Below are 18,306 nucleotides of genomic sequence, written 5' to 3'. Positions count from 1 at the left end.
GGCCAAATTTGAGCATAATCGGTCATAAAAAACCCCCCTGCCAATAATAGAACAAAACCTGCCAAAGCCGTCATTACCCCTAGTTAAAAATGGTTAACATTTCTTGGTTGGACTTTTGTTACGATCGCACGATGATGGTAAAAATCGATTATACTGACGGTAGAACAATTTCTTAAACTAGTATAAGAACTTCGAAGTAACATAATCAATCTTTGAAATCCATTTCCAAAACTTATATTACCTTTATTCGAATTCCTAACAAGTACGTTAACAAATGCCTAACGGTTAATAACTAACTTCACTGAAGCTGTACTCTTATTCTGCAACTGTTTCCTTATTTGTCGGTTTCGGCGAACACAATTTTATATACATCGGAATAATGGTCAACGAAATGCACTTCCAGTCCATCGGTAATGAAACTGGGTAGGTCAGTGTAGTCTTTCTTGTTCTCTTCGGGTAGGATGATACAATTCACACCACTCCGTTTGGCAGCGATAGTCTTCTCTTTGATACCACCGACTGGTAATACCTTACCCATGAGAGACACTTCACCGGTCATTGCTACGTTCTGCCTAATGGGCATATCCTTAGCAAGTGACAATAGCGCTGTGACTATCGTAACTCCCGCACTTGGTCCATCTTTGGGTGTTGCTCCTTCCGGAACGTGCAAGTGAATATGACTAGACTCTAGAAAGTCGTTACTCTGATCATGCTGTTTGATAAAGTTTCGCGCCACGGTTAGCGCTATCCGAGCTGATTCCTTCATTACATCGCCTAAATGTCCGGTCAACTCAAGTGAACCATCTCCGATCTTGTCTTTTGCTGCAATCAGTTTTCGCTTGGCGGTTTCGATGTACAATGCCGAGCCGCCCATGGCGGTCCAGGCCAGCCCCATGACCACACCCGGTGGTGTCGATTCGTACATTCTATCGTGGGTGAATATTGGCTTTCCTAACAGTTCGTTGAGATTATCTCCAGTTACTTCAGCAGATTCTACTTCTTTGCGAACAATTTTGAAAGTTACTTTACGCACAACCTTCTCAATTTGCTTCTGTAAGTTGCGCACCCCGGACTCCCGACAATAGGATCGAATGAGTACGTTTAGCGCTTCGTCAGTAATGTTGATGTGCTTATCTTCGAGACCACAATTCGTTTTTGCTTGTGGGATAAGGTATTGCTTAGCAATAGCTAGCTTCTCCTCAGCTACGTAACCTGTAAAAGATATAAAAAATGTTAGTTGAATTATACAGCTTTGAAACAACATAATAATTATTCCCCATTCTGAACTTCTGAACATTTTGGAAATATGATTGCGGATCGTATTTATCAAATTCACAAAAGCATGTTTTTGTGAGCATGGAACATAAACCATTTTCCGGCAGGATTCGATTCCCGAAAAAGCTTCACATTTTTTTTTCAAGAAAAATGTTTAGATTTCAAAATCCGTGTACAAAAAAGAGTCACAATAAGTGAAGAAATGTATTATGTAAGTATTATGAAAAAACAAAAACCATTCGATTTTGGCAACATAAACGTACTGTACGTGTTATCAAGATCGAATGGGGTCTATATCGTGCTTGTCATACTAGGGTCATACGTGGTTTGTTTTACGTTATTTCTGAATACTGGATGTATTAATACATTTAGTTGACCCTGTAGTCGGTCACTAGTCGTATTCGACCAATCGATCCAACTCGCTTATCTGTTACTCGTTTCTCGAGTCGTTCGCAAGCAAACGCGTTGACGGCAATGAAGCCCCAGAATACCGTGGTAGTCTATTTCAATTTCAATGTGCTTTCTGTGCGACCTGGTCCAGGTAAAGTGCATAAGTTTCTCGAGAATGACCTGAAATTAAACTTGTCGGATGTGAAATTAAACATATTCAGTTTCATAACATTCGAGGCAACATTTGAAAATATGTTTTCTGTTAATATGAAAGTAAGAGGATGTTTTGCCTCCATTTGAGAAAGTGCTTGTATTAATAGCTCTACTCAAATAGACTCAATTTGAAGCATCATTTCTGGTGTGGCTATAATAAATTACTATGTCTGGAACTCGCTTTATACATATGCACAACATGTTTAGATCGAAAAATGTGTTGAAGGATAACCATTTCTGTTTCGGTAGGGTTTGATCCCACGACAGACAGGTGCTTTCCCTATGGCGACACATTGGTGACGCTTAACTGACTTATCATGCTTGTTATGGGTTGCTACGGCAAAACTCATCAATTTGCCCTGATGAGATCAGCTCAAAGTTACAATTGGTCTCGTACTTGGTAATTTTAATTCACAATAACTTTTATGTTTGACAGTTCTACTTTAATTTGAATATTAATAATCGTGCATGTAATCTGCATCACCATCAAAACAATGACTTGCAATGCCTATCGCTTATCACGGTCTTTCTGACAGTTTTCCTTATTTCGTTCATTCTCCTCACACATATTCCTACTTGGCCTTCTAAGCTTTGGGGGGGCGCCCCGATGAACGCACTCGTCACAACATCCTCCCCCTCAAGCCGTACGAACACTGGATCGACGGCACCGCATCCACTACTCCGCATCACGATGACCGCTAACCTCCGCTTCATTACTATCGGTATTCTCTCCTGTTTGTTCGTCGACGTCTAGTACTGCTAGCTTGCAAACTGCTCTCCTCTTCAACGTCCCGGTGGACATCTCCACATCCGCCTGACGTACAACTCCGTCTTTCCCAGGATAGGTGCGGCTCACGCGACCGCGTAACCACGAATTGCGCACCTCATCGTCGGCTATCAAGACTAAAGCGCCTTCCTTGATTGGTGCGACATTGTCGAACCACTTCGACCGCCGAGATATTATCGGCAAGTATTCGACGATCCAACGATGCCAAAAAGAATCCAGCTTGTTTTGGATCAACTCCCAACTGCTCTTCAACGCTGCCCTGTCATCTACCGGTGCCTTAACCTGTTGATGCACTCCGCTAGAGCTGAGCATTAGAAAGTGATTCGGGGTTAACGAATGCTGCTCCTCACTCTCTAACGGCAAAAACGGCCTCGAGTTCACCATATGCTCCGCTTCGGCTAACCATGTCATGAACGACTCGTCGTCCATTTTCCTCGACATCGGTAATGTTCCGAGGGCGGTCTTTACGGAGCGTACCATCCGCTCCCAACATCCGCCCATATGCGGGGCTAACGGTGGATTGAACCGCCACTTAGTGTTCGCGTCCGTAAAGGTACTACTTCGCTAGGTACTAGGTTTCGCTACGGTTCGTATCAGCGTCTTCAACCTCGGGATGTAAAACCTCTGCCTTATTTCGTTCACAACCGTCTCGTTGTTGGCGTGACGAAACGTTCGATGGTAGAACTCTAGCAGAAGATCGGTCACCGGATGTCCTCGAGGTAGAATAACCGGAAACTTAGCATCATATTCCAGACAATCCGCAGCTCCAATACGACCATCCACACGCATCAACTCATGCTCATCCATGACGGGCGGAAGATTAACTAGTGGACTACTCCGACACAACGGTTGTTGATCTTCCGGATCGCGTTCCATGTTCCGCTTCAACGTAGCCACCTCGTCCGAATAACAGTCTGACTGCGCAAGTCGCCACAGATACTCTTCCGCACTCCGCAGGTTTTCACGGCTAATTGTTCCAGAATCGTCGAACGTTGACCTTCCGATTCGTTGCGAAAGTTTCTCGCTGAACCGGAACATGTGGGCCACGCTCCGAAGTAGTCGCTCGTATTTTGAGAATCTCGACAGGTCGATCATCGGCACAGACAGCAAGTGACTGCACACGTACGCAGGTCTCAGCTCTTCCGCTTCGTCCGCTTTCTTGGGTTTGTGCTTCGGCCAATCGTTTTCAGCTTCATAAAGGAAGGCAGGTCCACACATCCATCGGCTCTCAGGATTGCAATTCGGACCCTTCCCCCACTTCGTAGCTTCATCTGCAACATTGTTCTTCGTCCCAAGCCAACTCCATTCTTCAACTTTGGACAGGTTCAATACTTCGTTGACTCTGAACGCTACAGTTCTATTCGTGGAATCGAAACTATCTGAAGCGGAGTTACCTTTGTTTTGGAAGCAACCAAGGCACATCGTATCTGCCCTCCATATTTGACGCGAAAGTATGCCGTGGCGGAATAGGCTTGTGCACTTCCATCCACGAATATGTGAAGCTCTAGGTCATCATAACAGGCCGGATCATATCCAGGAAAGTAGCTTCGAGGGATTCGAACGGAATTCAGCTCCTTCAAAACTTGCAACCACGACTTCCAACGTTTAAATAGTTCGCTGGGTATCTGTAGATCCCAATCCACTTTCACCTTCCACACGTCTTGCAGTAATATTTTTCCTTGGATAATTAGGGAACCGACCAACCCCAACGGATCGTAGATCTTCATGATGAAGCTCAGTATCTTCCTCTTTGTCGGCGCAACGTTGGCTTCCACGAGTGTTCCAAGATCTCGTAGGTTTGTCGTGAAACAGAACAGGTCCTCCCTCGGTATCCAAGATATCCCGAGGACACATTCGAAACCGCTCAGGCTGTTCATCGAAAGGTCCTTAACCGCAGCTGGACTCACTTCACCGATCGTGTCCAAAACCGAGGATCGGTTCGACACCCAGTTGCGTATCCGAAAGCCCGTTCTTTGATGTACCTTCGCCACTTCCAACGCCAATTCAACAGCCTCGTCTTCCGTGTCGACGCTGTTGAGGTAGTCGTCAACATAGTGTTTATTCTTGACGGCCGCTGCTGCTCTGGGATATTCTCGTTCATTCTCCGTGGCATTTAGGTTCTTCACGTACTGTGATTGCGCTGGAGAACACGTTGCCCCGAAGATAGCGACATCAGACGCCATCGTCACCATGGATTCGCTTGGGGAATTGCGGTAGACGAACAGCAGAGCGCTACGATCCTCTTTTCTGATCCCGATTTGAAGAAACATCTCTTGTATATCGCCGGAAAATGCCACTTCTCGCTCACGAAATTTGAAGGTTACCGACAGCTGCGGAGTTAATAGGTCCGGTTCTTTGAGGAGCGTCGTATTCAACGACACGCCACTCACTTTTGCTGCCAAGGATGTTAACGATCATTCAGTAATTTGCATTCGATCATTTAGTAGTTTGTCAATAACACATTCCAGAAGCTGATTTTCAAATTATGTTGTATGGTGGACTTCTAGTGCGAAGGTTTTTCTACAACTCTGCCTAATGGTTCGTTGTTTGAATTCCACTAGTAACGGAGTTATAGCTATAGCTTCAGTAACTTAGACTAAATGATAACAAAATTCCAATCATTTAGTTTAAGTTACTGCAACTAGCGCTCTAACTCCGTTATTAGTTGAACTCTAATGACGAACCATTAGGCAAAGTTGTAGAAAAACCTTCGCACTAGAAGTCCACCATACAACATATTTTGAAATTCAGCTTCTGGAATGTGTTATTGACAAACTACTAAATGATTGAACGCAAATTACTGAATGATCATTAACATCCTTGTTTGCTGCTGCATCCCAAATGACTCGTACCTTTCCTGGTTTATTTGGGTTCAAGACAACGCCCAGTGGTAGATACCAAGTGCGCCGCGGGTCGAACTTTGCCATCTCTTCCTTCGTTACTACGTGGATGTAGCCTTTGGACTCGTAGTTTCCCACCTGCTGATGAACGCTGTTGCAAAGTTGCGGATCCTTTTCCAAACGTCTTTCGAGGCACTTCAATCGTCGCTCAGCCATTGGTCTGCTGTCTGGGAATTCGAAGGAATCTTCTTTCCAAAGCAGCCCGGTTTCATATTTCCCATCTGCCGCCCGGATTGTTTTCTCCTCGAGGATTCGGCGAGCTCGTTGATCTTCATCCCCTTCCAGGTTTGGAGCAAAAGAAACTCCGAGGCTCTCCACGGAGAAAAACTCACGTACGTAATCATGGAGATCTTGATCCAGCGAATCTGTGCATATATACATCTGCAAGTGCTGGAACGAATGTTCTCCCCCTCGTACCTCACCACAAACGACCCATCCAATGCGAGTCTTTGCGGCGACTGGTACGCTCTCGTTACCTTCTCGAAGCTTCGTTGTGGTCAGCAGGTGCGAATTACTCAGTCCTCTCAGCAATCCAGGAACGGCTCCTTGGAAACTCTTGACCGGTAAGTTTCGCAAGTGTTTAAACTCCTTTGCTAGCTGCTCGAAGTCCAGCGATTGTTCAGGCAGTCCTAGATTCTCGACAGTGTATACCTCGGAGAGATGTAAGCGGTTTTCGCATCCGGGTTCCGAGATACTCAACGACTCCAGCTGCTTCGTCGCTATTCGTTTATTTATTCCACTCGTCCAATGGATGCACAAGGAATGCGCGCTTCCGCTCACTCCTAGCTCGTTTGCAAGCGTTTGCTCCACGAGAGTTGCAGATGATCCATCATCCAGAAAAGCGAAGGTATTCACTGAACCATTCTTCCCGTATAGAGTCACAGGCAGAATTTTAATCAGTGTCGACGAAACGGGTTGACGATGTATGGTGACCGTTGTATCGGAAGAATTCACCGACTGTTTCTTGGCAGGCTCAGAGTGAAGTAGACGATGGTGACGTTTCTCGCAGCTGTTGATTCCACAAACCTCGCCCTCGCATGGCCAGCGATTGTGAGAAATCAGACATCGGCGGCAAAGTTTATTGTCCTTGACAAAGTTCCATCGACCATCCACGGAAAGCTTCTTGAACGTTGGACAGGTCGCAGCCGTGTGGTCGTGACCGTTGCACATGGGACAGAACTTATTTGCTTCACCTCCCTTGCCTCTAGTGTTCTTGCTCGGCTCTCGGCGATCACTAGTGGCCGCATTGTTAGATTGCTCCTACTCCTTACGCTCGTACGTAGCGTGCGCGTTCACAAACGCTTTATCCTTCGACTTCACTTTCTCGCCCTTCGTTGGCTTCGCACCAATGCAGAAGTTTGTAACGCCACTAGTAGCCGCGGTGACCTTCCCATATAGCCGCTGAAGGCGTTCAAATCAACCACCGCTAGTGTCTTGGTGCAGCGCCCAGTTGAATTTGATGTTCGCCGGCAGCTTGTCGACGAGCTCTTGGAGAAGGATAGGGTTCGAAAGGTGGTTCTCCATTCTCACCGCTTTCAGGTGACCGCACAGGTTTTGTACGGCCAAACCAAACTGGATCAGCGTCTCCAGCCTTTCTGCCTTGGGAGCGGCCATACCACGAACTTTGGCCACTAGATTGTGGACGATGTGCTCCGGTCTTCCGTACAACGTCTGAAGGGTGGACAAAATCTGCGGAACGGTTGAAGGATGCAAGAGAAAACTGCTGACTGCTTCCTTAGCGGCTTCTTTCAGGGATCGTTGTAAACGCAGCAAGTTTCCTGAAGAAGTGTAGCCACACGCCTTGGTGGAATGATTGTAGCTACTGATGAAAAGCGGCCACTCGACGGGGTCGCCGCTGAATACAGGAAGCTCTCTCGAGATGACTTGCCTTGCTGCCAGTTGCTGCGGTGTAGGACCCAGTAGCACCGGTTGTTGATAGACGGACTCAAAGCCTCTCAGGCCGGAGAAAGGTTCGGTGCGAACTGTTGCTGTCTTAACAAATTTACTACAGAAGGCCCCAGCTTTGGAGTTACAGATTGCGCTTGGGGTGACCATAATCTGCTATTCTGGATAATCGGTCTATTTGGATCTACATTGTTCCCCCCATCTACATGTATGTCACTTACCGGAGCCGTGAGCGGGTCTATACTCACGGGCAAACCATGTTGGCAGGGTGCTATCAGAGATTCTTCGACTTGTTCCGCTGCCGGTAGTTGCACGCTCTGTAGACGCAGTAACTCCAGTTGCTCAACCAGCTGTTCCCTCGCCAAGAACTTTTGTTTCTCATCATCTCGTCTCGATTGTTTCAGAGCATACTGTTGTTCGTAAAGCTTGAGTCGGTTGACTAGGTCCTCTTCGCGTTTCCTCCGTACGTCGTTCTCTTTCTGATGCTGCCTCTCGACGTCTTGCTGCCGTTGCAGAATAGCTTCGATGTCTTGCAACCGTTGTCTATCCTGTCCTCGCTGATCCTCGGCACGCTTCAGAAGCAGAACGAGCTCCCGTTCACGTTGCTCTCGGCGCTGCAGCTCACTCGTCTGTTGGTGCCATACAGCGTACGGTAGAGGATTTCCCATCAGCCTAGGAGAGATCTTCGGAATCGTGCCTGATTTCGTAGGGTTTGAAACCGGGGCAACATCAGACTTCGGTAAGAAGATGAATGAACGGTTGGATGTTCACCATAGGTAGAAGAGGGTCATTCGACTGTCGGTCTGCATTTCGTTGCGGCAGATCTGGTAGTTGATTTACATCTTCCACTCCTGGGCTATCTCCGACGGAAATGCTGTCGGTAGTGCGGGGTATCGATTCTGTGACTCCAGCTGCAGCTCACTGGAAAACAACCTCAGTGACGTCACTAATTTCTAGGTGAGTTGATGTCCCAGCTGGTACTGCGAGTTGACTTGATGAGGCTTCGTGGATGTCCAGACGATTAAATCCACAGGATATCTGCTGGTTCTTGAACCAGGCTTCAACTTTCTCTCGACTGCCCGCTTGACTTGGAATGCTTTGGCCGCTCCGCATACTTGCCGCATCTTCGTCCTGCTGACGAAGCAGCTCATGCTTTCAGGCTAAGTATTCCTTATCCCTTTCCAGCTTTTCGGTCATAGCTTTCTCGACCAGCAACCTTTCTTCCTCCAACCGCTGAAGATCTCTGGCGATTTGGGCTCTTCGCAAACTTGAAACGCTGGATCCTCCGGTCCTGGAGCCGGCGGGGGCGGGGAACCTTCGACAGACATTTCGCACAGATGTAGTCCTTGGAACGCGCTGTAGCTTTATCCGTTTTCGCGCACGAGAAATTGTACCAGTGCTTGCAATCTCCGCACTTTACCATATACAACTCGGCGTTGTTGGGCCGCGTACATTTCGCGCAATCGTGATCATCACCGTGCTCGATATCAATAACCGACGGTTCGAACTCACCGCTTGACTCCGTGTCGTTTAATTGCTCCTTGCTGCATGCTGGCACCGGCGCGGTGAACAATTCTTTGAGATTGTTATGGGTTGCTACGGGTGGGGTTACTTTTCGGAGGTCTTTTCAGCAAAACTCATCAATTTGCCCTGATGAGATCAGCTCAAAGTTACAATTGGTCTCGTACTTGGTAATTTTAATTCACAATAACTTTTATGTTTGACAGTTCTACTTTAATTTAGGTATTAATAATCGTGCATGTAATCTGCATCACCATCAAAACAATGACTTGCAATGCCTATCGCTTATCACGGTCTTTCTGACATTTTTCCTTATCTCGTTCATTCTCCTCACACATATTCCTACTTGGCTTTCTAAGCTTTCGGGGGGCGCCCCGATGAACGCACTCGTCACAACAATGCTAGCTCTATGAAGGCTTACGTTGTGAACTAAGTTATAAATAATGATGCACCCGGAATACAGCACACTTTTTTGGATATCACGATAAGTGAAAGTCACACGATTTTATCATCCAAACATGCCATAACTCGGGTCTTGATTCTCGTGTGTGAGGTTGTGCCAACTGGTCGTTAGATCCCAACCCAACCACATAGGCAAAGAGAGATCGCCACTTGAGTTCAGTTTATTCAAAATTAATTGCCTATATTCTGGGTACTGAGCCACCCAGAGAGTGGTTATTAATTACTATGATTTTTTGAATACTTTATTAAAGTGATTTTTCTACAACCAACATTTATTAAGTACTATGTCTGAAACTACTTGGTTGGCATTTGTACAAAACAATACATGAATAAGAGTTAGTTTTAAAAATAGATTGCGAGAGTTCAGCTATGTGCCTGGTGCTGGAACTTTAGTTTCATCAGTATCCACTGGGAAGGGAAAGCCTATTGGTTTCGAACCGCACCGAAGTAAGTAGGGTTACCCTCCAATACATTTTTCGAACTAAATCTGTCACGTGTTGTGCTATGCATAGGTAGAAGACAATGCTAATGTGTCGAGCAATAAAGATAAGAGGGGGAGGGACAAATTTAGCATTTCAGCTCCGTAATGTATATGGCGAATGAGCCTTTCAAATAAAGAATTATTTAAAAAAAGCTGACCCTCTATTCTGCAATATATGGGACACCACGACCTTTTCGGTCGATTTTTGATGCAGGGCGTTTTAGTAAAGGTTCCGGAAAAAAGAGATCTAATAGGGTAATTCGCCAAATGTTGAACGGCTAATTTTGTCGCCTATTGTTGAACTCCCATATGAAATGCACGTGCGTTCAACAATAGGCGAAGAAATTAGCCGTTCAACATTTGGCGAATTACCCTAGTACGACTTTTGCCGTCAAAAATTGCATCTCGTGTTTTTGTCTCAATCGATTCTTATTTAAGGTCAACTTTCCCTAAAAAACAAAAAATATGGGTCCTTTGGGAAAGTTGACCTTAAATAAAAAATGGTGGGAAAGGTCGTTTAGCGGGGCATCAAATTTAGGGGGTTTGGTGTCAGGCCCTGCAAGCCAGCCAAAAAAAAAACTCACGCAACGAACAATCAACAAGAGAGTACGGACCGGAACCATCGGCAAAGACCACTGCGACGAAAAGGGACTAGCGATTGGAAACTCGGTTCGTGGAACTGCAAATCTCTCAACTTCATCGGGAGCACACGCATACTCGCCGATGTGCTCAAGGACCGTGGATTCGGCATCGTAGCGCTGCAGGAGGTTTGTTGGAAGGAATCAATGGTGCGAACGTTTAGAGGTAATCATACCATCTACCAGAGCTGCGGCAACATAGTGATGGGCGATATGCAAAGTCGCGTGATCGGATGGTGGCCGATCAACGAGAGAATGTGCAGGTTGAGGATCAAAGGCCGGTTCTTCAACTTCAGCATAATCAACGTCCATAGCCTACACTCCGGAAGCACTGATGATGATGAGGATGCAAGGATGCAGTTGCTCAAGCCACGACGTCAAAATCATCATAGGAGATTTGAGCGCTCAGGTTGGCCCAGAGGAGGAGTTTAGACTGACTATTGGGAAGTTCAGCGCTCACCGGCTGACGAACGAAAACGGCCTACGACTAATTGATTTCGCCGCCTCCAAGAATGTGCCCATCCGCAGCACCTACTTCTAAAACAGGCCCCCGTATCGGTACACCTGGAGATCACCAATACAGACAAAATCATAAATCGACCACGTTCTGATCGATGGACGGCACTTCTCCGACATTATCGACGTCAGGACATATCGTGGCGCTAACATCGACTCTGACCACTATCTGATGATGGTTAAACTGCGCCCAAAACTATCGGTCTTCAACAATGTTCGGTACCGACGACCGCCGCGGTACAACCTAGAGCGACTGAAGCAACCTGATGTCGCCACTTGCATCTCGAGGCAGCGTTGCCGGAAGAGGGTGAGCTCGATGGGGCTCCTCTTGAGGACTGCTGGAATACAGTCAAAGCACCCATTAACGGCACAGCGGAGAACAACGTCGGGTATATGGGACGTAGTCGACGGAACGATTGGTTCGTCGAAGAATGCAGACAGATTCTGGAGGAGAAGGACGCAGCGCGGGTGGTCTGCAGCAAGGTACCGGCAGAACGTGGAACGTTATAGACTGAAGCGGAGACAACAGACCCGCCTTTTTCAGGAGAAGAAACGCCGCCTGGAAGAAGGGATAAGGATCGGAGCATCTTGACGGACGAACGTGTGGTGATCGAAAAGTGGAAGCAGCACTACGAGGAACATTTGAATGGCGCTAAGAGTACAGGCAGTGAAAGTCAAGGCAGCGGAGGAGATAACTACGTCAGTTCAGCTGACGATGGAAGCCAACCAGCCCCCACCTGAGGGAAGCTAAAGACCAATAAAGCAGCTGGTAAGGATGGTATCGGAACTGAGCTCATCAAGCTAGCCACTTGTCTGCACAAACTGATAGTCAGAATCTGGGAAACTGTACATCTACCGGGGGAGTGGAAGGAAGGGGTTATATGCGCCATCTACAAGAAAGGCGACAAGCTGGAGTGTGATATCCCATCCCTACAAAGTGATATCCCAGATCATCTTTCGACGTATTTCATCATTAGTGAATGAGTTCGTGGGAAGTTATCAAGCCGGCTTCGTTGACGGCCGCTTTACAACGTACCAGATCTTTACTGTACGGCAAATCCTTCAAAAAATGCCGTGAATACCAGGTCCCAACGCACCATCTGTTCGTTAATTTTGTTGGTATATCAGGTAGTGTGCGACGCTTCGCTGTAGATCGTAGATGGTTAGGAAGCAGGCGCCAGTTGGTTGTAGTTGCTCTTGGGTAGATTAAGAAATATTGTTATGAATGTATTGTATATACCTATTGTTGAAATAAAGAGAACTGCAGCTGCTGGCAGAGTTATCAGTCAGTAACCTGCCGACGTGTAGTGAGTAGTAGAGTTCCCTACTATTTGTTGTTCTTCGTGAGGGAGGTTCCCTTGTTCTCCGGTCAACAGGTTATGGGCCCAGGAACGATTCCCGTTCTCCATCTTAGTGAGATGTTATCGCAGTGGGATCATGGATCGGCCGCATAAGTCGCGGGGCGCAATGGGATCATGGATCAGCCACGTAAGTCTTGGGTAGCGCCGGACGGAATTCATCAGGAGGTTGGTACGTTCGGTAGGATGCTGACTGGTCAGCAGGAGTCCAGGAGGAGCTTTGGTTTGGAACATCCAAGAGCTGGTTGGGAGAGCATCGATAGGCGCTGTGCAAGCTTTGGAGTCGGTCCACTTGTGCAGGCGCATGTGCTGGAGAGGTTGTCGTACAAACATCGGAGAGAAGGCTATTTGTACGGGCAACGGATTTGGACCAAAGAAATAAAGAGAACTGCAGCTGCTGGCAGAGTTATCAGTCAGTAGCCTGCCGTCGTGTAATGAGAGGGAACACTAGTATTTGTGTTCCCTTGGGGGGGGTTCCCTTGTTCTCCGGTCAACAGATTTCATGGCGGCATACGACTGTATAGACCGCGTAGAGCTATGGAAACTTATGTATGGACGAGCACAGCTTCCCTGGGAAGCTTACCAGACTGATCAATGCAACGGTGGATGGTGAGCAAAACTGATTTCGGGCGAACACTCCAGTTCGTTCGAATCGGACCGGGGACTAAGACAAGGTGATGGACTTTCGTGCCTGTTGTTCAACATTGCGCTAGAAAGTGTCATACGGAGAGCCGGGGTACGATTTTCAACAGATTGAGTCAAATTATTTGTTTTGCGGATGACGGACATGAAATATGGACAATGTTCGAAGAGGACTTGCAAGCACTCGGAGTATTCGAGAGACGGGTGCTTAGGACCATCTTTTGCGGTGTTCAAGAAAACGGTGTGTGGCGCCGAAGGAAAAACCACGAGCTCGCCCAGCTCTACGGCGAACCCAGTATCCAGAAGGTAGCTAAAGCCGGAAGGGTACGATGGACAGGGAATGTTGCAAGCATGCCGGACAGCAACCCTGCAAAGATGGTGTTCGCTTCCGATCAGGCAGGTACGAGACGGCGTAGAGCGCAGCGAGCGAGGTGGACAGACCAGGTGCAAAACGACTTGGCGAGCGTGGGGCGCATTCGAGGATGGAGAAATGCGGCCTCGAATCGTGTACCTATTGTAGCGTCAAATTGTTGATTCAGTGTTATCTGTTTAGATGTAAACTAAATAAATGAAAATGAATGACTACGAGAAATTTTTCGATCGTATGAATCACAAGAATCCGTAAGGTGCCCTTACTTGCAATGAAGTTCCGGACAAAATTGTCGGCCTCATCGAAGCGTAAATACGAAGCTTTTACATCCAGAGCCTTACTTAGTGGAGCTTTGTCCAACCCCATCCAGATAGTCGCTGGATTGAGTGAGATAAGGAAGTATTCTATCTTCGCCACTGTTCCTCATCGTAACTGACGAAAACATGGTGGGTGCGATTGACCGTGTACCAAACCGTGGGTGCAAGAAAACTAAATGTATAAGAGATCTTTTTAAAGTTTTTTATTACCCGACTTCTATACTGACGGCGGTAGCAGTAGAAATCACGCAAAAGCTTCAAGTATTCATCAACCGATGTCTAAGTTTTGTAATTCAGGACTGTGGCTTTCAAAAGTGTAGTTAGAGGTGGGCTGGCCACATATTGCGGAAAAGCAAAAACGAAATCCGGCAGGACATCACAGCAGAGGCAACAAGCGTCAACAAAAAAATAAATAATGTTGAAAAAAATCTGACCTGAGCCCAAGTCAAGGCTAAAACCCTCCAGGATGGAGATCTTCTACGTAAGCCCTATGTACCTTTATAAGGGTGCGAAGGACACATGAGTGCCCGAGTGAATATTTCTTAAGGTCTGTATTGTTTATCACGCTAACAAGTACCTTACGAGAAAACATTATACATACCTGACATATCAATCATTTCCATGCGATCTCGCAGAGGTTCCGGAATGGTTTCTATAATGTTGGCAGTGCAAATGAATAATACTTTCGACAAATCAACTGGAACGTCGAGGTAATGATCGAGGAAGTTGACGTTTTGCTCCGGATCAAGAAGTTCCAATAGGGCAGAGCTAGGATCACCTTGGTAACCTCTACAATGGAGAACGATAAGTTTTTTTTAGCTAAATATTAGGATTATCGTAAAACTTGCTTTCCAATCTTGTCGACTTCGTCGATCAACACCAAAGGGTTCTCCGTTTTGGTCTTCTTCAGACATTGAATCAGCTTTCCCGGCATGGCTCCCACATATGTTCTTCGGTGTCCCTTGATTTCAGCAACATCGGTCATTCCACCGACGCTGAATCGGAAATACTCTCTATTCAAAGCCCGAGCAATTGAACGGGCAATGCTCGTTTTACCTACTCCCGGAGGCCCGTAGAAGCAAAGGATTTTTCCCTGCGTTGTTCCCTTGAGTTGACTGACGGCAATGAACTCTAGAATGCGTTTTTTGATGTCCTCCATTCCGTAGTGATCAGCGTCGAGAATTTCCGTAGCCCGATCGATGTCTAGGTTTTCCTCGCTCATCACACCCCACGGCAAAGTCGTTAACCAGTCCAGATAATTTCGGGTCACGCTGGAATGAAAGCAGGATTAAGCTTTTCCGGAGAAACTTTGAACATTGTCATTTACTTGAACTCTGAGCTGTGACTCTCCAGGAAGTTGAGCTTATTCAGCTCTTCGTCGATAACGTCGGCCACGGCTTTCGGGACAACTTTGTCCTTGATGCGTTCCCGATATTTTTCTCCAATGGCATCTTTATCCTCCTTCTCGATTCCTAGTTCCTTTTTGATCACCTTGAGTTGCTCTTGGAGGATATATTTCCGATGTTGCTGTTTCACTTTTTCTTCCACTTCGCGTCCAATCTTAGCCTGGAGTTTTGAGAGTTCTAGTTCCTTTTTCAGCAGAGATAGTGCCAGCATCAGCCGTTTCGGTATCTATTGAAACAGAAAAGATAATATATTGTTTCTATCCCAACGGTTGATTAAAAATCATTAATCGGTAATATTTTTCAAATGATTGGAAAGTACTTATTATTGAATGTATTTAAGTTCAACAACTGAGATACGTTTTTTTTACAAAAGCTTCCATCGATTACATAAAGTATTTTGTGAATACTTACATCCATTTCTTCCAGAATCTCTTGTAACTCTGAAGGATCCGCTGCAGATAGAGATGCCCCTAAGTCACACAAATAAACTGGATTGTCAACGACTCGCTGATTCTGATTTAACATTTGCTGCAAGCTCTCGCTAAAAGATATAATCTTAATTACAAACTTGCATTCAATTCCAAAATAATCCTCAAACCCTACCGATAGAGTGGATTCATCGTTATAATATCCCGAATGGTTTTGATGACTTCCTGCGTCAGAGCTTTGACTTCTTCGGTATGTTTGAACGATTCGTGCTTGACGTTTTCAACTTCCACCATCAGCAGAGGTTGCTGTTCGCCATCTTTCAGCAATCTTCTCTTGGGTGGCTCCTCAACCGGCTCCCCATCCACGGTGCTGTCGTTGTTGGAATTCCGTATGATCTTCTTGTTGCGGTTCTTGTGCTTCCGCCGTCGCTTCTCGGCATCGCTCTCGTCCACTGAGACATTGATTTGCGTTTTAAAGAACGGATATTTTATTGTCATTTCTGGGAGATTTTTCGATTAGAATGCTCGCATAATTATAATGAATTGTTCGTGGCAAGGGTACTTACGCTTTCCATCTAGAGTGGAATCCAAGTCCTCGTGAAGCTGACCAACAATTTTGATACGCCGATGTGCCGTCACCACGAGCCGTAGCTTATCTCCAAGATCTTGCATTTCTTGGATTTGAGCGAACGTTCCGATGTTATAGACTTCCGACAAGTTGTCCACCACCTCGTTAGGATTTTCGTCGTCCTTCTTTAGGAAAATACCGGCATAGGGCTGGTTCAGTTTTACTTTTCGCCTGATCAGATCAATCAACATAGGGTTCGTAACCTACAAAAATGTTTAAGAAATTTTAGGTGAATTAGAAAATTGAAATGAATTTCCAATATTCTTATTATTCTTGAAATTCTCAATATAAAACCAGTTCTTCAAACAGCGTTGCGAGCCACTGATTGAAAGATAATCATCAACACATCTGTGAACTCGTTCTGATTATGTACAAACCTCAAGGATCTTCATGAACCTCGGAAACACGGGATTCCGTTTTGTGGCGATCACTGGTAAATGGGGCCATACTTCCGGGATGGCGACGGTGGCTGGTAGCTGACTGGAAAATGAGACAGGTTCTGGGTCAACCACCGGTTCTTCGTCATCGGGATCTCGTTTACTGCAAAACGTACGAGCACAAAAAACCTGAACAGCGCCCGGTGCCATTCGAGTTGATACATTGCTCCAATAATCCCGCACCAGCATTCCCTTGGCATCGGCCACCAATCCTCGTCCAGTTCGGCTTAGAATGCCGGTTCTGACATTCGAACCAAATAGTCGGACTTTCAAACCAGGACTCTCCTTCGCATGACGAACCAGAAAGTTCGCAGTTGGTCGACTTATTCTACACACTAGTTGGTTCATTTTGTGCACCGCTTTCCAACAAATTGTTCAATATGTTATTTCAAGAATAATTTACTGTTGCAAACTCGTATTTCTGATGGACTTATCAACTATAAATGTTACATCAGCTAACTGGCATGTTTTGCGATACGAACGAAATCACTGGAAAAAAGTGACAACTGAAGCATGTTGTTGAGAAAATGTAGACTAACATTTGGAAGCAAACAAACTTGGGAAGTCATTATTTTTTTATTATCTATATTACAAAATCCATCTATCTCATTGTATTGCAAGATCAGATTTTAGCTGGCAAAAAAATTATAAAAGAAAGGAAAGAAACTTATACTCAACAGCAAAAAAAAATCTGAAAAAAGTAACGAATTCAAATTAATTAAAATAGCTTTAACATTGAATATATATGATTTATATAGCCTATAGGCTTTCTCAAATGTTGGTCGTGATATACTTCAAAACAAAGGGTCCAGTGGAAAAAAGTTGTGTGCCTGATTTACCTGGGCATTTTTATTCATTTTATTTATAGACCAGTGCATGATGACGTAGGTTGACAGTTCACAGAGCTTTTTCTCCGGGACTTAGCCTCCGGCGCAGCTTCCGATAAAATTGTTTCGTCATTTTATTCGCATGTAGATGTCCATTGCGATTGATATCATGCTGAATGCAAAGAATAACACTAAAATATTCGGATCACAGCAATTTTAAACTAAAAATATGAATTTTAATTTTCCCTTCGTCGATTTTTCATCTAACACCTTGTAAACAAGCTCTGTGAACTGTCAAAATAAGTGAGGTTAAGTTAGAGTTTGCATTGGTCTATTCCGATGAAAGCAAAGACTTTTGGAAATAGACATGGGCGTTTCTAAAAAAATATCGATATTGCGCATAAATCCCAAAATTTTATTCCCACCTTTGGGTTTCCGCGCCGAGCACTCAGCGCCTGACTCGGCGACAAGGGGAAAGTTATAAAGTTGGTAACCCTGATTTTTGACAATTAATGTCGATTGTTTGTGTGAGTGCACCGATGTCAAAAAATAGAGCTTTTGGCTGAATTTTTTATTGTCAAATGCAAGTTTTGACAGTATTATTTATGTGTGAGTGAAAAACATGTACAAAAGGTCCATCGGAGAAGCAGTCGCTGAAGACAAATGTCATTGTTTTCAACAACGAAACGAAAAGTTTCAATGCAAAAGCAATACTGATTTTGTTTTCACTCGCCGGTATTCTGCACTGAAAACCAAAACTACCCAAAAGTGGGTTGTTTGCACTCAAAACCGTGGTTTGGGCCAA

At 45.5% G+C, this 18,306-nt stretch overlaps 1 protein-coding gene across 2 annotated transcripts; it reads right to left on the bottom strand.

Annotated features, from left to right (window-relative positions):
* Positions 1 to 222: 222 nt before the first annotated feature.
* LOC134219699 (lon protease homolog, mitochondrial) lies at positions 223 to 17,204 on the bottom strand. Of its 2 annotated transcripts, none has more exons than XM_062698530.1 (8): positions 16,615 to 17,204; positions 16,176 to 16,440; positions 15,785 to 16,109; positions 15,593 to 15,722; positions 15,103 to 15,407; positions 14,624 to 15,046; positions 14,377 to 14,564; positions 223 to 1,212 (listed from the first exon to the last, which is right to left on the bottom strand). In XM_062698530.1, exons 1-8 carry the CDS (start codon positions 17,020 to 17,022, stop codon positions 335 to 337), a joined length of 2,922 nt encoding a protein of 973 aa, XP_062554514.1. In that variant the 5' UTR covers positions 17,023 to 17,204; the 3' UTR covers positions 223 to 334. The 2 variants fall into 2 exon arrangements, with proteins under 2 accessions (XP_062554514.1, XP_062554515.1); XM_062698531.1 differs by having other exon boundaries at positions 15,785 to 16,061; positions 16,615 to 17,202.
* Between the last annotated feature and the right edge of the window lie 1,102 nt (positions 17,205 to 18,306).

The sequence above is a fragment of the Armigeres subalbatus genome, chromosome 3, assembly GCF_024139115.2.
Source record: "Armigeres subalbatus isolate Guangzhou_Male chromosome 3, GZ_Asu_2, whole genome shotgun sequence".
In the NCBI taxonomy this organism is placed as follows: Eukaryota; Metazoa; Arthropoda; class Insecta; order Diptera; family Culicidae; genus Armigeres; species Armigeres subalbatus.
The sequence above is the reverse complement of the archived record's forward strand: the minus strand, read 5'-3'. Positions and strand labels throughout refer to the sequence as shown.